This window comes from Pantherophis guttatus, chromosome 1 (assembly GCF_059756535.1).
Source record: "Pantherophis guttatus breed Tessera chromosome 1, ASM5975653v1, whole genome shotgun sequence".
NCBI classification, from domain to species: Eukaryota; Metazoa; Chordata; class Lepidosauria; order Squamata; family Colubridae; genus Pantherophis; species Pantherophis guttatus.
The window spans coordinates 173,047,852-173,070,305 of record NC_142063.1 but is presented as its reverse complement, the minus strand read 5'-3'; the positions used below and the strand labels follow the sequence as shown (position 1 = coordinate 173,070,305).

At 38.3% G+C, this 22,454-nt stretch overlaps 1 protein-coding gene across 4 annotated transcripts in view; it reads left to right on the top strand.

Moving 5' to 3' along the window:
- The first annotated feature begins 9,745 nt into the window (after positions 1–9,745).
- PLEKHM3 (pleckstrin homology domain containing M3) overlaps positions 9,746–22,454 on the top strand; it is a 93,601-nt gene continuing 80,892 nt past the window's right edge. For 2 of the 4 annotated variants that reach the window (XM_034431815.3, XM_034431838.3), the window contains exons 1-2: positions 9,746–9,924; positions 16,441–17,308. In XM_034431815.3, coding sequence (XP_034287706.2) covers positions 16,717–17,308 — 592 coding nt within the window. In that variant the 5' untranslated portion in view covers positions 9,746–9,924; positions 16,441–16,716. Of the gene's footprint in view, positions 10,066–11,418; positions 11,588–16,440; positions 17,309–22,454 lie in introns of all 4 variants that reach the window. The other 2 variants (XM_060688141.2, XM_034431831.3) reach the window with 2 other exon arrangements.

Below are 22,454 nucleotides of genomic sequence, written 5' to 3'. Positions count from 1 at the left end.
TGCGGCATCCTAGAGCGGCAATTGTTTGTGATGTCAGTTCCTTTGCAGGTTCCTCTGGAAAGGCAGCCGTGACATTTTCTCTTCAGTGGAGCAATGGGGAAGCACCTGATAGATTTGGGACAAAGTGCAATGATCATAGACAGGGCGGGAAAGAGGAGCACATAAGAAGGGGAAGTGAGAGGGCAGGGATGATGGGCATGGGAGTAGGGGGAAGTATATTATTTACTTATAAAAAAAGTAACATTTGTCTTGGGTGCTCCAATATACTTTAGTACTATTCTAAATTTGATTGCAAATGTTGGTTGACAGCAGACTGAAAAGAACTGAACTCCAGACTGAACATTCCAAACATTCTTTTGTCAAAGACCAGCAAAGTGAGGGCAATATTTCTGCATTTTTGGTGGGAGAAAAAAAATCCCTCCATTGGAGTGTCTGTAAACCACTGAGAATATATGAATGGGGTTGCATACCCCCCAGACAAAATTGGGAGTCCTCTTGGACATCACTCCTGCTGAAAGGTGGCAACCGTGGCTAGGAGGGCCTTTGTTCAACTTTGTGTTGTGCACAATTACACCCTTTCTTCTCTAGGCAGGCTCTCCAGTCACTCATATCCTGGTCATCTCCCATTTGGACTACTGAAACACACTCCACATGAGGCTATTCTTGAAAAGTATCCCGAACTTCAGCTGGTACAGTGTGGCCATGCGAACTACACTAAGTGCCCAAAGGGCAAATGTAACACCTTGGCTCTGCAAACTGCACTAAGTGCCAGTTTGCTTCCAGGTCCAATTGAAAGTGTTGGTTATGACCTATAAAGCCCTATGGGACCAAGCTACCTACAGAACTGGCTTCGTCCCATCACATCAGCCTGTGCCACCCAAACAGGCAGGGGAGGTATGTTGCAGACCCCATCAGTCAAATAATTCTGACTTGTGGGGTCTAGGAAGAGAGCCTTCTCTGCCATTGCTCCTGCCCTATGGAATATCTTTCCCTTGTAGGTGAGGCAAGCCCCGACTCTCCTGGCCTTCCAAGAAGGGGTTAAAAAGAAGGACTCTGTGGCAGTGGTGAAATGTAAAATTTGTTACTATCAGTTCTGTGGGTGTGGCTTGGTGGGGGGGTTCAGCAGAAGAGGTTGTAAAATAAATGCTTTTAAAAGGCTCTAACAATCCCAGCTGAGCCGCGCGATCATCAGTTGTTTTTTTTTTACTTTTAAAAGCATTTTTTCGGCCAAAGACAAAATGCTGTTAAAAAAAACCTTTGATGATCATGCGGCTCAGCTGGGCATGGGAGGGGGCAGGGATTTTTGCTACCAGTTCTCTGAACCACCCGCCGCCAGATCGGGTGATCTGGTCCAAACCGGGAGCATTTCACCCCTGCTCTGTGGCCTTGCATGGGGAGCCCAAAGGAGCACACAGTCATGACAGCCCTCCCCCTATGTTGACAACCCTGTTAAAATTATCTCCTTGAAAATTTTTATAATTTTTAAATTTTTAATTCTAACATTTTAACTTTACATTTTAATTTTTATATATGGTTTCATTATTGATGCTGTATTGCATGCCACCCAAAGTCCCTCTTTGAGGGAGATGGGCAGTTTATAGGAGAGAGATTGGGGACTATATAAATTGAAATAATAATTACATTATTAATCTTTAATAATCTATAATAATACTAATAGTAGTAGGCTCTAATCCATGGTGGATTATGGCTTTGTATATTGTGTGAATCCAGCAACTATGGTTTATAAAATTGTGGTTAGACAACATATGGGTTCATGTAAAATGTGAATCCAGTTTTAGACTAGTTCAAATATTTTTGCATCTGTGATAGGGGAGGATATAGTCTATGTTTTTACACTTTCCAGACATCAGAACTTCTGACAGAAAAAAATCAGCTTCAGCTTTGGAATCTGATAATGCAGATGAAGAAAACTAAGGAAACTAAAACTCCCCTGACACTGTGCCAAGGTAGAAGACTGTGTGGCTTTGTTTAGACAGAGAAATCATTTACATTTTAAAATTGTTTTATAGAATTATAAAAACTTCAGTTGGCGTCTTCCGGCGGTGACGTCAGCGTGTTAGGGATGAAAGGAACGGACCTCCGTTCTCCAAGTCCCTAATATCTCCGATTTAGGAGCCGATTTAGGCACTATTGACCTCGGAGAGGTCAATAGAAAAAAGGGGAAACTCCGAGGACCTCGGGGAGGACAGCAATCCCCCCGAAGGTTCAGGAAATCCCCCTTAATCCTGATCGGGGAAAAACCAGCCACCCCGGCTGGCCAGAAACGTTGACAGCTGACTAAGAGGGAAGCAAAAATCAAATAAAGAAGACTTCGGTGGAAAGATCGGGAAGAAAAAGAGCTCAAAAGGTACATTTACAACCCACAACGTGAGAATCAAAGGCGGAAGAAGATAAAACTCCAACTAAGAAGCGAACCTTCGCTAGACAAGCGGCGACTGAGAAATAAGCGGAGACGGCTTCCATTTTGACAGTGACAGCGCATAAATTAGCAGCCGGCGAAAGCGGAGGAAATCCAGGGGAAACCCATGAGGAGAAAGTGATCCCAGAGAAACTTGGATTTTGAATATTTTGCTACAGAGGAGAGACTGAACTTAAGGAGAGAAAGGGATTAATTTGATGGACTTTGCCCTTTGTGGAGGCGACAACGAGACAATTAACAAGCAGCTGATACCGGAAGAGAGAGCGGCAGAAAAACTCCATTTAAAGTGGAAGTTAGTGACTTTTGGAGCTAAATCAAATCAATCTAAGCGGAATATTTTTCCTTGGACTCTTGGACTTTTGGATTTTGGGACTTTGGATACTTGGAGGTTTGGACTTAGACATTGGGACTTGGATTATTCTACCCTCTATTTTTTTTTTTTTTTTTTGTTGTTGTTGAAAGGTGGACACTCGGGAGTCTTGGAGCTTTGGTGGACATTGGACATTCAATCTAAAAGTATTGGGACACTAGACTCTGAACAATAAATAAGAAGGATACAAATTTGGAAAAAAAAAAAGAGAGAGAGAAGAGAGCGATCCAGATGAAGAAGAATCAACTGTAAAGTATAATTAATTGTATTAAAAGCTGATAACAAATTAGTGATTAAGAAGCATAAAAAGCATTAATATTAAATGTACTGTTTGTGAAATTTCATATATAATCCTATATACCATATATATAACTGTTAACTTAATTTCATATTTATCTTAAATATATATTTATATTTATCTTAGTGCTATATTTTACCTCGGTAGTTAAATATTATATTGTTTTGTATGTTTAGGTTTGAAAAATTACATTAGATAGATTAATTGAATCTAGGATAGAAATTAAGAGTAATTGATTTGATAAATAGTAATTAATAATAAATTCAAATTAGATAGTAAGTAATTAATTATAAGGATAGCTAACTGATGAATTGCTGAAGTATTAGACTTTTCCCTCACTCCCTCCCCTTATATTTCACCCCATGCTTAGAGAGTAATATAGGCCAGATAGCCATCAAGAATTGAAAAACTCTGTAAAATATTGAAAAGTGAAAAATAGAACTTATAGATAAATTTATATATAGACAGTGATAGTGTGACAAAGGAACTCATTTTGGTTACTTATCTCCCTGGGATTACTGGGATTATTGGGATTACTGAAAGCCACCAATCAAACATAAATACTAAAAGAAATAGAACAGCCCAAATAGTAATCAGTATATGAAATTCTGGGAGAAGATAATAAAAGAAATACAAATGGCAACTACAAGTTCAACAACAATCTCTAAGTTAAGTAAGAAAATACCATCAAGCCAGATGATACTCATGGCCTCCCCAGCACAACAAAAAACAGTTGAAGCCACGGAAAAAGATAAAGCAACTCCCACCCTTAGTATGCAAAACATTCACTCCGTACTAACAATGATTCAGGAAGGAATGAATAAAATGCAAGAGACCATGGTCTACAACCATGAGGAGACAAGGAAAAATCATGAGGAACTTAGGATGGATGTGGGAGAGATAAAGGATAATATTAGGAACATGGATGAGAAGATAGGAAAGATACAACATAAAATAGAGGAAAATGAACAGAGGATTTATAAGGTGGAGGAGAGAATAGAACATACAAATAAGAGAATGGAGAAGATGGAATACAACCAAGCGGCCACAAATAAGGATTTAGAGGACACGGTATCATATCTTGAGATGGAGAAGGCATCCTTCTACTTAAGGTTTCAGAACGTAGAAGAGCAAAAGGAGGAGGATCTAGGAGAAATCATGACCGAGATACTTTCAGAAGTGACCCAGAGGGACAAGGAAGAGATACGAAGTGGAATAGACGAAATCTATAGAGTTCACACGAACTACGCCCGGAGAAATAAGTTACCAAAAGAAATACACATCAGATTCACAAAAAAATCTTTAAAAGAAGAGATCTATAGGAAGATGAGAGAGGATACAGTTATGTATAAAGGAAAAGAAATCTTAACCCTCAAACAGATACCAAAAAGGACAAGGGACCAAAGAAGGAACTACAACTTTTTAACGGCACAGTTGAATAAATTTAAAATAAAGTTCCGCTGGCTAATACCGGAGGGTCTACTAATCTCCTGGGAAGACAAAAAATACAGAATCGATAGCGTAGGAAAAGCACAGGACTTCTTTGACCAACACTTCGTGCTGGAGGAGGAGCAGGAGAGCAGAAAAGAAGAGGAACTTAAGAGGCAAGAGGAACAGCGGACAGAGAAAGAAGAAAGAGACCAAGAGGAGGGGAGAAGATTGGAAAGAGAAAGAATGAAGAGAGAGGGAGCGAGGGAAAAGACGCAAATGATCACTAGAAACACAAAAAGACTGCAAACAACGGATAGATAAATAAAGAGAGATGGAAAAAGAGCTAAAACTCATTTCAATCAATATAAACGGACTTAATTCACCAGCTAAAAGAAAACAGACATTTACAAAACTTCAAAAGCTAGAAACAGATATTATAACACTCCAAGAGGTACACATCAAAAGACAGCATCAAAAACTATTGGACAACCAAAGATTAGGAAGACTATATGCAGCTCTAGGAGACCAAAAAAAGAGAGGAGTCGTAATATATGTGAAGAATTACCTAAAAACAAAACAAATATATGCAGACACAGAAGGACGTTTCTTAATAATAGAAATACAAACAGGATCCAAAACAATATTATTAATATCCATATATGCACCCAACGGAAACCAAAATGATTTTTTCAAAAAGCTACATAATATAATTAAAGACCTGGAATACGAAACTATCTGTATGGTAGGAGATTTCAACGCAATCATGGACATAGAAAAAGACTATCGGAGTAATAAACAAAGTAAAACCAGAAAGAAAACTCTACCGGAACCTTTCAAAGATATGATCAACGAACTACACCTACATGATGTATGGAGAGAGGCAAACATGCAAACGAAACAGTATACATATTATTCGAACCCACACCAGTCATGGTCTAGGATCGACATGGCCTGGATGACAGCAGACCTAAGAGAGGAGGTAAAAAATATCGAAATAGCAGCGAATACCTGGGCAGATCATAACCCCATTGAAATAATATGGAAAGGACATCGAAAGCAAAGGAGGTGGATGATGGATACCGGAATAATAAAAGATAAGGAATATATACAGATGATTGAGAAAGAGGTTAAGATGTTCCTACAAATAAACACTAAAGAACAGACATCGCTTCAAAACCTTTGGGACACAATTAAAGCATATATAAGAGGTCTTACAATTGCGTATATGGCAAAAAAAAAATAAAGAAAAACGACAGTCAAGGAATAAGTTGTTAGAAGAACTTAGAATATATGAATTAGAATTGCAGAAGGAGCCCCATGACAAAACAATAAAAGAAAAATTAAACCTTACCAAACATAAAATCAATCTGATTACCCAGACAGAAATCGCACAGAAAATCAAATTAGCAAAGCAGAAACATTTTGAGCATGCAAACAAAACGGGGCGCTGGTTAGCGTATAAATTGAAAAAAGAAAAAGAAAGGAGAACAATATTTCAATTGCAGGACGAAACAGGACAAATATACCATAACAACCTAGACAAAAAACGTATAGTCAAAGATTTTTTTCAAAACCTTTACAAGAAAGAAGAGATTCGGGATGAAGACATTAAGGAATACTTACGTAAAACAAACATTACAAAATTAGAGGAGTCCCACAGAGAAGCATTAAATAGACCAATTATGATGTCCGAGCTGGTGGAAGCAAGGAAAAAGCAAAAAAACAACAAGGTCCCAGGCCCGGATGGAATACCAACGGAGTTTTATAAAAACTGTCAAAATGCAATCGATGAACTGTTACTCCAAGTCCTCAATGATGCACTGTTAGAAGCAGAAATTCCCAAAACCTGGACTGAAACCATTATTACACTCATCCCTAAAGAAGACACAGACCCTACACAAGTTAAAAATTATAGGCCGATCTCACTGCTCAATGTAGATTATAAACTCTTCATGTTGGTTATAACGCAAAGACTGAAAACAATTATTCATAAATACATACATACAGATCAGAACGGTTTTGTCCCAAGAAGACAGATCAAAAACAACATAAGAACAATTATCAACATCTTGGAATATTACGAGAAAAGAATCGACAAACAAGTAGCCTTAATCTTCTTAGACGCACAAAAGGCCTTTGATAATCTAAATTGGAACTTCCTCATATTGCAACTAGAAACTATGGACTTTGGTGCTAAATTTTTACATATGATTAGAAGAGTATATTCCCTCCAAACGGCCAAAATTATGATTAATGGAGATATGACTGAAAATCTGGATATACAAAAGGGTGTGAGACAGGGCTGCCCCTTATCCCCACTATTGTTCATAATTTCATTGGAAATATTACTAAATTAAGTCAGGAAAGATGCCCAAATAAAAGGTTTGAGAACACGGAAAGAAGAGTACAAATTGCAAGCCTTCGCTGACGACGTGGTATTTATAATGGAGCAACCGGAAATAACAGGAACCAAACTTCTAGCGAAGATAGAGGAATATGGAAGAGTCGCAGGGCTTAAAATTAACAAACAAAAAACTAAAATATTAACAAAGAATTTGACAAAGGTACAAGAGACAATACTAGAAGACAAATTAGGAATACAAATTGTAAAGAGAATAAAATATCTAGGAATCTGGCTTACTGCTAAAGCAATAACAATTAGAGAAGACAATTATAATAAATTAATGAAACAAATTAGAAAAGACCTGGAAATGTGGAACAAATTACAACTGTCATTCCTAGGAAAAATTGCATCCATAAAAATGAATATACTCCCTAGATTACTCTACCTCTTTCAAGTAACCCCAATCTGGCCAGGAAAGAACTTTTTTAAGGACCTTAATAAAATAATAACAAAATTTATTTGGAATGGGAAAAGGGCTAGAATCAAAATAAAATGTATGCAAGATATTCGGGAAAAAGGAGGTTTAGGCCTACCGGACTGGGAGTTATACTATAAAGCAGCGTCGTTGAACTGGATAAGGGACTGGATAGACCTTAAGAATAAAAGAATGCTATCACTAGAGGGCTTTGAATTACAACGCGGATGGCACGCCTTTCTGTGGGAGGGAAAGGACAAGCATCATAGATACTTTCAGCAACACATTATCAGAGAATCATTGTACAAATCATGGCAAGAGATTAGGAAACATTATACTAAGATCCCACGATGGCTATCGACAATGGAAGCACTAATATATCCCAACGCCATGGATATAGAGAAAATGAGGACTTACAAAGAATTACTGAACAGTGAAGGAGAATTACAAACAAGACAAGAATTACAAAATCAGGGTATAGACATTGATTGGTGGCCATACATGCAAATAGAATCAAGATATAAAACTGATCGGGCACAATTCGGATTTCAAAATGAACCAAATGAATTGGATAAAATATTACAAAGTACAGATGAGAAAATGATTACCAAAATTTATAGGTACCTATTAAAATACAAATTAGAAGAGGAAGTTGTCAAAGAGAATATGATAATATGGGCCAAAAATATAGGACATACTATTGAATTGGATAAGTGGGAGAAGCTGTGGAAGATAAATTACAAGATGACATTGTCTATACCCTATAAGGAAAACCTTTACAAAATGTTCTACCGATGGCACCTCCCACCGGCGCGCCTAGCCAAGATGTTCCCAAATACATCTCCGATGTGCTGGAAATGTAAATCACAGAAAGGGACATATTATCATCTCTGGTGGCTATGCCGAAGGGCAAAACAATACTGGCAACAAATTAAAACAATGATTGAAGAAATCACGAAACAAAAACTGGAAATGAGGCCGGAAACCTTTTTATTGGGAATAATCACAACACAATATACCAAAGAAATAAAATATTTGATCATCCATATCCTCACAGCAGCACGTATACTCTTTGCCCAACATTGGAAATCTGAACAGTTACCCACAGAAGACAAAATAATAGCTAAAATTACAGAATGTGCAGAATTGGATAAGCTCACAAAAGAAATACAAGAGAAAGATGATACTGATTACTATTTAATATGGCAAAGATGGTACAACTGGCTGGAGGCAAAAATAGGAATATAAAGATGATTTTCGAGTACTCAATAGAAATGCATAGAAGTAAATAAGGAGTCAATTATATATGTACATATATAACTAAGTAATTAGGTGACTGTAAATATTGATACAAATAGAAATATGAAAAATAACCCACCGTTGTAATATCTTCTAAGAATCAGTCATTGGACTGAATTGATGTGTGTTCGTTTTGTATGTTGTTTCAATGTATCTATGTTGGTTTTGTTTTTTTTCTTTTTATTATTAATAAAAACTATTAAAAAAAAAAAACTTCAGTTGGCAGTTAGCATCTGAAAAGGATAGCCCTTTTCCTCACTCAGCCCTCTGTATTGCATTGAGCGTACCGTAACAGCTTCATGAAAGGCACAAAATCATCAGCTGAACCCTATTATGGAAGAAAGTGACAAAAGCTTTATTTGTTGAAGTTATTCTTATATATGTTTTGAACTGTAGAAGGTGGAAGTATGGCAGTAAGGAAGGAAAACAGAAGGAAAAAGAGCCAGAACTCCCACCTTCGTGTATGCAGATTTAAGTCTTACATGAGCATCCGTGCTCTAAATGAAAATGGCACTTTTTGGTATTAGGATTTCTTCTCTCCCAACTGTAAGGGAAGTTACTCTTACCGGCATGGCTCCAAAACAACTCTCTTGTAAAGAAAGCATGCACCTGTACAGAGCTTCAAATTCTATGTTTTTTCTGAAGACTGTACGGCATTTATTACACCTGGACAATAACTATGCCCTTTAGCTAAGGCCACACCTTTCGATCTGGCAGAGGAGAATTGCCATTCGCTATCAACATCCCTGCCCTGCTCTGTTCTCCCTAATGTTCAGAGATGTTCGTGCTACCCCGTATTTCTCCTCTTCGATTACACTAGTGGTGATATCTAGATGTTACTGTCCTTATAGGATCTCGTTTTCGCTCTCTTTGCTCTCCTCTCGCGGCCCTGCAGATTTCTGCAGCCCTCCTTTTGATTGCAGGAGGAGTCAAAGTGCAGGTATGCCATTCTCATTCTGAAACCTTCCTCAAGCTGATGATACCCCATCAATCACAGGGTCCTGCGCTGCAGGTTGTTCCCCCAAGAGCCGCTTCCGCAGGGAAAGTGGGCGGGCGCCTCCGGAACCTTCTTCCTGGCTTCCGTTTCCCTCGTTACCGCGGGGGAGCCCTTTGAGAGGAGCACAGGGAGGGACGGAGGGTAAACAAGCAAGCGAAAGAACGCTGAATAATACGCCGGCGCCTCTTCCCTGTCATTGAGCCAAGGCGAGAAATGAGATCGGGGGAGGAAATGCGCCGGATTTTGCAGCGCGGACCTTTTGGGAGCCAGGTAAAGGTGCCTCTATTCATAAGCTCCTGCCTTGCGCCTAAGTGCATATGCTCTGCAGATAGATGCGTGTCTGAGAATGTGAGCATAACAACCTTTGGTGTGTCCGAAGGATCCAAAGTCGCGCCTCATTATCAGTATTATGTAAGTTTTCCCAGTAAATGTCCTTGTTCTGGATTTCATTAAAAAAAAAAATCTCTAGGCATCTCGAATATGCCCTCATTGCTTTTGAATCACATAGGGTTCTATAATAGCAAGCAGGTTCTTAGCCTTCGTGGACCTCTATATGTGTGTGTTTATGTTTTACTGCTACTGTAAATAGGACAAGAATAACACAGCTTGGTAAAGGTGCAGTTTCACCTAGGGCAGTTTAACAAAAGAATCAAGGAAACAATGTGAAAAGCACAAAGCTAATATTTCCTTTTATGTTGAAATACCTGCAGTTAATAATTTGCACAAACTCCATGTTAAGTTCCTTTTATTAGCTGCTTTTGTTGCTTTTATGTATTCTTTCACAATTTGCTGCTAATAGTTCCTCCAAGTAGCCCAAGGTATGGACCAGATTTTAATATATGCCTCCATTCCTTGTAAAGTATACTAACCCTGGAGGTACTGATTAGGTCAGAAGCATCCAATAGGATCATGGTTAGAATGTTGGAATTTGAACCCAGGTCTTTCTAATTTAAGGATCAGTTCCACATTTAGCAGTACTGTTTAAAGTAACTTTGGATATAAACCCTTTCTTTGGGCTGGGGCAGAGAAATTTAAATGATGAATCAGGGAGAACAATTGTACAATATTTTTATAACTAATAGCTATTAAATAGATATATTTACAAGGAAATATTGTATGCAAGACCCGCTCTCAAACCTGAAGTGAAGGGAGGGTAATATTCCAGGTAAATAAAAGTGAACACAAATATCCTGACTCTGTCTCCTGGTCTGCATACAGCCCACTCTTATCAAAAAAGAATTATTACAGTTTTGCCTGTCTAGCTTTAAAATTGATTTGGAAATTATCTTTCTTTATCCCTGTATGCATGATTGTAAAATACGAAATAATTATTAGTTGAATCTATATTACTATGAATTACCTGGAGATCATAGTACATATTACTATGAATTACTTGGAGATCAGGATTAAACAACATGAAACACAATGGCAGAATTCACTCATTCTGTTAAGCCACAGGGTAATTTGTTAAGTTTTGGGATAGTAAGTTGTATGAACTCCAACATTGTGCTTTGTGTTATTTGTAAATTGGTATGAATTGTAAATAGTTATTGTAATGTATTCAATAAAACTAGATTAAATAATATCTAATTTAACAATGTGAAATCAGCTAGTGAGAATTAATTCTATCTAAAATATACAGAGGCATGTCTTCATCAGCCCAAAGGAAATTTTTGAACAATTTTTGTAATTACCTGGTCTGTTAGCTTTTATTGCCATATGTATCATTCACTTTACAGCTATTGTCCTTTCTTCCTGTTTCAGTTACTGGAATCAACTGAGATTGACAACTATCTCATCCTTGCTCTGGCTTAATGACTTCATCTCTGGGAGCATCTGTTCCCATTATTATATGACTTGCTTTTATTTCTGTTGAGTGGATGCAATGCTTCAGATTTTCCTCCATGAGAGAAGAACATGCACAGCTATAAGAGTATTGTACTACTGTTTTTTAGATTGGTTTTGATATATTTCTGGTTTTTAATTATATTTCTGCAAGCTACTTCAAACATTTAGGAGAGTATTGTAAGCATATTTGAGATATTAAATATTTTATTTTTGTATGTACTCTTAGTTTATGGTATGAACACTATAGAAACCATGAGCTGTTTGGAAATGTATGCAATAACAGGGCTAAACCTGTACAGTGAATATTTGGTGATCTCAAACCTTTTCTACCAGAAGCCCTTTGCATCTATAAAGCTTAATTCCATCTTCTGTGTGGTAGTTCCCACTGCCGCTCTCTGTCTTCTAGGGAATACCTTGCCTGCTCCTAAACTGTGTTACTTTCCAACATTCTAAAAAAACCAGGAGAGAATAATTGAATTCTATATCATCTGCTGATCCAGTAACACTGAAGGGCAGCCCTTCTTCCCATCCACTCCTATCTACTTCATTTTGGAAAATAGACAATCTCACAAAAAATAGGTAATTGTTTTTTTAAAAAGGAACAGAAGGAATATGAATATATTTTTGACTTTAAATAATCACAATCAAATATTGAGTAAGCAAAGAAAGTAAAAAGATGGATTTGATCAGATTGTAGGATGCATAAGGCTCTGGGTAAACCAAAAGATGATCTACCGTTAATTTAGAGGCAACTCTGCTCTTAAGAAGTTCAGAGTTCCATAAAACACAGCATTATTGAACTTATATGGGGGAATGTGAACGCTACAGACAAAAGATTAGATTTTAAACACAGAATGTAAAAAACGGTCTAGTTAAATTTTTAAAATCATTTCAGATCTAAACAAATGTCTTTCTGTCTCAGTTCCTCCTGGACCCCTTCCTACAGATTCCTGAATTGATTGTAATTAGTTATTTCTAAAGCTATTGGAGAAATAGAAGAAACCTTATTTCTTTTTCACAGTCTAAAAAGATAAAAATTTTCCCTATAACAGAAAGGGAGCAGTTCAAAGGAGCCTATCTCCCTGTGTGTGTGATTGCAAGTTATGCCTCTGTCATCTTGATGGTATATTAAAACTAAAATGCATTTGCCTGTCAATTAATGCAGGGTGGCCTTTCCTGTCCTTTGCAATAATGCAGACTCCTGGTTAGAGCATGTGTCAAAATCATCTTCATGCTCTATGGAATTGTTTACTAAATTCCTCTTCAAAAGCCAAATTATTTCTTTTAACTTAATCACAATATGAGTGATTCAGACTTCTTGGCAAAATAAGTTCAGTTCCTCAGAGGAGCAATAGTGCAAATTCATCGAGAAGCTTCTTGACTGGGCTGCTGCCATGAAGCTCTTTGTTCCCAAACTACTTGTGTTTCTTATTGGCCACCTGATGCCAACATTGAGTTCAGCTCTTTTCCTTTGGGATTGCCTCTTTCTGTTTCTATGCTTTTTCTGTATTTCCTGTAGCAGCCAGTAAATGCTGAGCTTCATTGTCGCCCCGATTCTACCCTGAATTAAGGGGTTAAAGAGTCATAGAAGAGAGGGGTTTTTTTTGTAGATTTGTCCCTAATAACTCACCCTTTTTATTTAAATCTCCCTTCAAACCAGCTCTCACCTGATTAATGGCCAAACTTCCATAAATTAACTGGTTCTTAGCATAGATGTTTCATTGGTCGCTTAGTAGGCTTGTTATCTGGGACATCTTCCCATTGATTAGAAATATCATATTTTTAATGTCATGAATTTCCATACAAGAGGAGTGCAGGATCCCACATTTAATAAATGTTGCCTTTACCATAATTTTCAGTTGTTTGATTTTGTTTCTTTTACAGTACTTTTTTTAAATTATATTAAATATAATCCCTAATGATGCACTAAACATCTAAGATTGTCACAGGGCAATAGTGCTCTTAGCATGCAGATTCCTAAGAATCTATTAATAGAAACTAACATTCTATTGAATGCCGCAGGTACAGGCAGATTTGTCCATAATTGACATTGAAATGGAAACATTGACATCATGGGACCCTTATTTCATATACAATAGTAATGGTGCAACCAGAAATTCAGCAGGAAAAACAATGAACATCAAATGCCAAATGGAGGAACCCCCAGGGAAGACTTTTTTGCTCAGCCTCAATTCATAAAAATTGCATGGGGCATTTCAGAAGTTGAACATGGTGGATTTGTACTTTGTATTTGTTCTGCCACAGAACTTTGTATACTAGCATTGCAGCAGATTGAGAATATTGTACAACATCAATAGCAATGTAATTGCCTAGCCTTGATCCTGAATGGTTTTCTTTGTTTAGCAAAAAAAATTAGATATTGGAGAAATACACAAATTGTGGCTTGCTGTTTTTTGCGTTTTAGTCAGTTTCCTTGCTTTTATTAGGCTGTCTGAATCAATCTATTTGATAAACTAGTTTGCTCTAAAAAGATGACTACAGCACAATAATTTCCTTAGTGAGTTGATATCTTGTTTGGCATACCCACTTGTATGTTAAATTTCTAGTTCTTTATATAATTCTATGTCATTGGATTAGTTGCATAATGGACATTAGTGGGAAACAAGCAGGAAGTTGTGAAGGCTGTTAATCACATGGAGTTCTGCCAACAAGAGAGGTAGATGTGTTGTTTTGCTAAATGAGGATACAGTTGATCATGGGAAGATGAGATGTATGGATACATTGATATTGAGAACAGTTTGCCAAGAAATGCTTAAATGCTATTGCACTATTATTTATTTGTAAGATAAATTCAGTGTGAAAAATGATGAAAGACATAGCACATCAATTCTTTTTGTTTGGATCATTTTTCATTAGTTTAAATAAGATGAGGTTTGTTTGCAAGATTTAATGTCTGACTTGCCATGTTTATTAGTTGGATCTATTTTAGATAAATGCCAGAACTCTAACTTCTGGTTACTGTGATCGGAGTTTGGAAAGATTTCTCTTACCACTTTCATCTGTGAGCCAGCAGGGATTGACAAGGATAGTAAGTCATAAGAAACTGAAAATCGGCCCAGCGGGGGCGGGGGGACGACAGGACAGTTAACTGAGTAGAAACTGGAACCTGTGAGGAATAAAAGGTAAATAGTTGGATTGGATGTTTCTTTTTAAGCATTGGAAGTCTTGATTCTCATTTTTCTCTCCTAAGAAAGTGAGACAAAATAAATAGGTTATATTCAACTTTTCAGTTCAGAGAAATGCAAACCTATCCTTGCCAGATATGTAGAAAATGAACTTCTTTTTGTGTTATAAGAGTAGCAGGTGGTATTATTATTCTTACAGGGAAATAAAACCAATAGTGTTGCATTTGGAATATCAGGATATAGAGTAGATAATCTGTGATCCTGCAGAGAAAAGACAGCTGCACACTGTGCACACAATAGACAATGCTACTATGCAAATAGTATAGAAATCTATAGGGAGCAATGTAAAATGTTCATAAATAACTTAACTACCATAGTAAAGGATTAGCAAAAGGAGCATACAGTGTGGTAACTGTTTTGAAAATAATAAACTTTTAAGAGGAAAAAAATTTAAAAATTAAAACAAACATGGGAAAAATATTTTTCTGTTTTCAGATAGGAGAGACCTAGGCATTCTTTAAGATCCCTGAAGTATGTATCTTAGTCACCAAAAAGACAATGGTGGAAACATTGTCTTATCAATTCCCCTTTTTTATATAGAATGTTTAACTTAATTTTTCCACTTAGTGAATTAGTTTAAGTTATTATGTTATTATTATGCATAAGTGACTGAATATGCACTACCATTCCTCCAACTGCTATGCTAACAGGATATTGTTGTGTTTTATAATCTGGTGCATACCTGCATAATTTATCTTCTTGTAACTGCACAAATAATTCTGACATTTTCAGGCAGATATAAGGAACATGCAAAGGCCATTGCTGGCCTTTGAACTCTGTCAATGAACTCTTCCTAGCTATAACCCACCTTCCAAAGCTGAACTCCTTGATTAGCTTGGCCCCAGGATACCGTATTTTTTGCTCCATAAGATGCACTTTTTTGTCCCCCAAAGTAATCACCTTGAGTCACATGAAGGCAGTTTACAAATTTTTGTGTGTATAAATAAATGGAAGTGTTACCATAGTCGTTACCCTCTATCCAGTTACTAGCCAAGTACCGTATTTTTGGACTATAAGATGCACCGGAGTATAAGATGCACCAAGATTTTGAAGAGGTAAACAAGAAAAAAAAAGCTTTTGCCCTCCCCGGACCCCAGGAGCACTCTGCAGGCCTCCCAAACCCTCTGCTCATCCTGTTTTTTGCAAAAATGGGGCCTACAGAGGGTTTGGGAGGCCTGCAGAGTGCTCCTGGGGGCTAGGGAGGAAAAAAGCGCCATTTTTGGCCTCCCAAACCCCCCACGTGTCGTGTTTTTGCCCTCCCCAGCCCCCAGGAGCATTCTGCAGGCCTCCCAAACCCTCTGCAGGCCCCGTTTTTGCGAAAAATGGGCCTGTTTTTGCAAAAACAGGACGCACGGGGTGGGGTTTTGAGAGACCATAAATGACTGTATTCGGTGTATAAGACACACCAACATTTCCACCCTCTTTTGGGGGGGGGATGTGTCTTATACTCCAAAAAGTACGGTAACTCCCAAAGATGCAATCATTTGAGAGCCTCAGATAAACATTTTAGTGTGCTAAATCTATGGGAGAAGAGTCTTCTAGGGTTGTTCGAGATTGCTGAGTAGAGCCTGAGATTAATGGGCCAAAAGGAGCCAGAAATTTATAATTTCATTTCAATAGTTACACTTAAGTTACGCCTCTTAACTTTCCACTGTTTATAGGTGCTTTCTAGTAGGGCATATGAATCTATTGTAGCTAAGGTTACTTAAGAGCATTTTATCATGTTTTACAGGAAAATCCAGTTTTTGTACAGAATTCTTGCTGAATCTCCAATATGTCTTCATTCAGGAAGATAAAGCTGACGACAACGATTATGCATGACAACATATACAAATGAAAGTGGTTTCAAGCTCCTGAAGTCAAATGCCCATGGCAATGAAAAATATATTGATTCTGTCACCAGGTTAAAAGAAATACCTGCAAGAATTTTTCTAGAGATACGTCTTTGTCTTTTATCTTATTAAAATACGGTACTCCCAGAGATATAGGTCTCTTGACTACAAATAAAATGGAGGCCTTAGAGGTTGATGACATTAGTCCAGCTTTGGAGGTGACTGAAGACTTCTTCAGCACCTTTGATGCTAAGCTGGAAAATGTTCAGCCACTGGAAGTTTATGGTGTTCAGGAGATTCCGGAACTGGTTGGATGTGACGCATTTAATAAAATCACACCCTGTGAAGATTTAAGGAACGCTGCTTCTTTAGGGAAGAATAACCTTGTTTGGGCACGCTGCAAAAATGGAGTTTCAGAAACCAAAGTAGAGACTGCATTTCCTGCCAAAGAACACTTTAGGGGAATGGTTCCAGATAATCTCTCCTGGATTGAACAGGGAGATGCTTCAACTTTTAATATCTTTAACATTTGCCAGAGGAGAAAGGATCGGCCCCGTTCTGTGAATGATGTTATAGTCCAAAATGAGGAAACTTCCTCTTTCAAGCCAGGCCATAACAGGTCACATTCTGATATTAGTCATATAAATTGGGGCATCATCTTCAATAATGCTTCTCCACAACAGCTGTCTAATCAGGCAAGCCAGTGCTCTAAACATTCATTTACACCAACTGGATTCAAAAAGGGGAAAGATATTCAAGGGAATACTGGTAAGTGCTAATATTTTGCTCCAACTATCTTTTCTTCTTGTTCGTAGCCATTTCTTTTTGAAAGAAAAACAAACTATTAAGGACAGGGATGTCCAACCTTGGCCAGTGGAAGACTCGTGGACTTCAATTCCCAGAATTCTTCAGCCAGCATGGGGAATTCCACAAGCATGGCTGGCTGGGAAAATCAGGAACTTGAAGTCCACAAGTCCCGATTCTGGGAGTTGAAGTCCACGAGTCTTCCACTGGCCAGGGTTGGACACTCCTGATTGACAAGTTTACAGCACTGATTTCTGGGTTCAGTTTCCAATTCCACTGTATATTCATTAAATGAAAGAAGCAAGTGATACGAAGGATATGCTGAGAGAGAGAGAGAAAGGAAAACTCCCTCTCAAAATCTTATAGTGTAAATGATAGTAGATAAAGGTAATTGTGTAAAGCTTTTATACTCAATCCAATAAAAATGCAAACACCACTTCTGTATGGTATCCTAGTTCATGTATATACTTTATGACAAGAAAATTATTTTTCATTGAATGTTTTTATTTATTAAATTTATATGCTTCCCATCTCACTCTGCAAAGCATCTAAGAGCAAAAAAGGAAATTGCTGGATTGTTTTTGTGTGGTGTTATTTTCATTCTTAATTTCTTCCAAGCGGTCAAATAGTTAACATTCTGAGAAGCTTGGAAGCTTTATGCTTGCTTCCAAGCTTTCTGTCTTGTTGCTGTTTGGAAATTCTTGCTATTGTAGCAAACTCCTGGTAGTAAAAACTCAGCAGTATTAAACTGAGGGAGCAATGAGTCAAGAAATCTCTCAAATGGTTCACTAATGCATTAAGAAAAAAATTCTGCCAATGCATGCTTATTCTACAGTAGATGTGATATTTCCGTGATGGCGAACCTATGGTGCGCATGTGCGCACCAGCCAGCTGATTTTCGGGCCTTCTGGGCCCACCAGAAGTAGGGAAACAGGCTGTTTCCTGCCTCCGGAGGGGCTGGGGGGGTGAGGAAGGCCCGTTTTTCTTTCTTACCTGGCTCCAGATCCTCTCTATGCATCTGCGGAGGGCGAAAACAGCCTTTCCCACTCCCTTGGAGGCCCTCCAAAGGCCTGAAACGGCCCATTTCCCAACTCCCAATGGGACAGGAAGTGACTTTTTTGCTGTCCCCAGCCTCCAGAGACTCCTAGAGAGGCTGGGGACAGCAAAAAAGTCACTTCCTGTCCCACCGGGATTTGGGAAATGGGCCGTTTCAGGCCTTTGGAGGGCCTCCGACAGATTGAGAAAAGCTGTTTTCGCCCTTCCCAGATAAATAGAGAGGATCTGGAACCAGGTAAGAAAGAAAAACGGGCCTACCATGCCATCGCATGCCAGGAGCAGGGGAGAGGGGGTGTTGCATGGGCAGGGCGCATAGAATTATCGGTGTGGGCACGCACGTGCGTGACCCTCCCCCACCCCCACCCCTCTCCTGGCACGCGATGGCAAAAAGGTTAGCTATCACTGTGATATTTGATGCCTCAGTCCTAATTTCTCTATAATTATATGACACAAAATTTCCTTTAAAATTACTGTATGTGAGGGGGGTTCCTTTATTTAAAGGTCTTCTCAACTGTTTATTTGTCTAACACCCAAGTTAGCTAATATCTTTGGCTACTAATGGATATGGTTGAGGATTCTGGAGGAATAAATGTGCTTTATTTAATTAAATGTCATTAATGCCATTTGGTCCTAATACCTAAGTAAAACCTCCATGTTTCGAGACATTGTACCTCTAAATATGTGATGCTCAGGTGGGTAAAGAATGAGGAAGTATTCTTGCTTCTTCATTCTGGAACAACTAACTAGTAATAGCTGTAAATAGATTGCTAAATTAGATGGACCTTTGGAGTGATTTAATAAAGTAATTCCTCTATCATATGCAGACAATAACACTACCCAGAGAGTGTGGACCATGAGAAACGCAACCCAAGTTTTGCTTACAGTGTGATCTTTGCTTCTATTACCTGGAGAGGTTGTTAGAAAACAAAGAAAGCGAGAAAGATGTTAGCTACTCTCAGTGTCCATTTCAGATATATAACATACATTACAAAAATTGTAATGAGACATAATAAAGAAAAGGGATATAATCTGTAGAGAGAAAATTCTTACCCTGCTCTTTTCTCTGATGTTTCCTTCTTTAGGATTTATTTCTGTAGAATTACAGTTCAAAAAAAAATAGCCCAGATGTGGGCAATTTAATGTGATTATCTTCTATTTACTTTGATGGGCTCTGATTTGCTCTGCCTCAATTGAATTTCCTTGTTTGGAGAAAGTAAAGAGAAATTTTCTTTCCCTTTTAGAAGCTGGAGAGAAAGTACTCTGTGGAAAGGTATTGTGTAGAAGGCAGGAGAGGTGGAACAGGAGATGGTTGATGGAAGGCAATGGTCAGAGAGCTGTGATCTGGCCAGCTTGTGCCAGCAACTGCTGCTCCAAAGAGTGTGCTGGATATGCATGTTAATCAAGTTATTCCTCACTATTATTCCTGTTGAAGTGGGAAGCTAGTTCACAGTAGCTTGAGAGACAGTTAGTAGAAAGAATGACGGGCTGTGGAAGATTGGGGGTGGGGGGAATGGGAGGAGAGAGAGAGCGCTTTTGTCTTGCTTAACAAAAGACAAGCAAATCTCTGAGACAGTTTAAGGCAAGCAAGGAGGGGAAAACGGATGGATGTGGCATGAAAACTAGGAGAACCTGAAGTATCATCTGTGCTTGATAGAAATGAGAACAACTGAATGGAGTTGTAGTTGGGTCTGCAGTAGCCATGCTGTTTCTCTTATTGGATTAACAGAAAAGGAAGATGGCAATAGAATGTGTGCCCATTATCTCCATTACAAAGGGGTGGGGTGGAAGGGGAGGGGGCAGGATAGGCTCAAAAAAAAGCCTCAAAATGAATTTTGAGTTAGAAATTAGAAATTTTATTAGAAATTCTAATAAATCCAAGAGCAAAAGATGGAAGGCAAATAAAATTGGTTTCTTATACTGTATTCTTTTGTCTCATTGATACCTCTTTCCTTCAAGTTTAAATTGAATTTAGTTTCTTTGTTGCTTGCAAATTAAATAAAATTTCTCTTTTGGGGTTTTTTCAGGGAGAATAAAATACATGTTGGCAGAGCAGTCTTTTATTACTTGCTTTAGTGCAGCATGAGAGGAGAAACATATCATGGGGCCATGTACTGGAACAGCTATCACATTCACTGCCCAAGCTTGGAGTACAATGCACAAGTTGAAAATGCAGACACAGCATTAAAAATATTTCTGAAAACTATAGTTTTCAGGTCCATTAAATTATAGAGCTGAATGCAGGAGTGAAATGCACCCGGTTCGGACCAGATCGCCTGATAGTATCAATAGATCGCCTGGTAGTGGTTCGGAGAACCGGTAGCAAAAATCCCTGCCCCTCCCCCCCCATGCCCAGCTGAGTCGCACAATCATCAGAGGCTTTTTTTTTACTTTTAAAAGCATTTTTTCTACAACCTCTTTGGCCAAAAAAACGCTTTTAAAAGTTAAAAAAAAAGCCTCTGATGATCGTGCTGCTCAGCTGGGATCGTCAAAGGCTTTTAAAAGCATTTTTTCTACAACCTCTTCAGAGGTTGTAGAAAAAATGCTTTCAAAAAGCTGTGACGATCCCAGCTGAGTTGCCTGATCTGCAGAGGCTATTTTTCTTTTAAATGCCTCTGATGATCAGGCAATTCAGCTTGGATCGTCAGAGGCATTTAAAAGAAAAAAAGCCTCTGCCGATCAGGCAACTCAGCTGGGATCGTCAGAGCCTTTTGAAAGCATTTTTTTACAACCTCTTTGCCGAAGAGGTTGTAGAAAAAATGGTTTTAAAAGTAAAAAAAAAAAAAATTGGCCACGCCCACCCAGTCACATTACCCCCACCACCACCAAGCCACGCCCATAGAACCAGTGGTAACAAATTTTAGATTTCACCACTGGCTGAATGGTACTCCTTAGGCCCATGTTTTTCGACCTTGGCAACTTTAAGATGTGTGAATTTCAGCTCCCAGAATTCCCCAGTCTGCATATCTTTGGAGATTCTCAATCATCCAGGTCACGGTTGTCCCAAACCATGGGGCAACTGGACTTTTCCCAGAGGAAACTGGATTTCCTTGTTTTTCTTTGAAGATGTTTCACTTCTCATCCTTCTCATGCTTCTGGCTATTATCCAACCCACCATTCAGTTCAAGAATCTAAATGAAAGCTTTCCAGGCAGATGGCTTTTAGTCTCCTTTGAGCACATCCATAGAAAGGGAGCTCACCATCTTTTGGCTGTTTGGTTCCACCATCAAACTGCTGCCGTTAGTTAGGAATTTTTTGTTGTTGATGATCAGAATCTGCCTTCCTATTTTATTTTTATTTATTTATTTTTATTTATTTTTATATGCCGCCCTTCTCCGGAGACTCAGGGTGGCTTACAATGCGTTAAGCAATAGCCTTCATAGTTTTGTATATTTTATACAAAGTCAGCTTATTGCCCCCACAACCAGGTCCTCATTTTACCCACCTTAGAAAGGATGGAAGGCTGAGTCGACCTTGAGCCTGATGAGAATTGAACTCGCAGTAATTGCAGGCAGCTGGATGTTAAATGCTGCCTTAGTAGGAGGCATTAGCCTCCTACACCACTCAGGCTCCTATGACTTAAATATCTTATCATCTAGTCTACGCATTCTATGAGAATATGTATATACATTTCAGTGTAAAAATATATCTGAAAACATTAGAAGAATAAAAAATATTATTTTTCCCAGTGATTGCAAAAACATATTTGTGTTAGTATATATCATCCACTTAACAAGTTCCCAGGACATTTTAGAGTATTTTTTTAATTTTGTTTGTTTATGTGTGCGTGTAACAATACTCTTAAAAATATGAAAGAAGGAGGGAGGGAGGTAGTCCAAGAAGTGGCTCTGGAGGTGATCTTAAAAGTACTTATGGGAGAAGGAATTCATGCAAGTAAGTTGTTATGAGTCATTTAGGGATGTCAAATTTAATAGCATTTTGAATTGGGTCCAGTAATGGCCTAGAAGCCAGAGCAGATGGCAAAGAATAGGCATAATATGATCATTTCTGCCAGCTCCCATTAACATTCCTTGCTGCCTATTTTGGATCAGCTGTT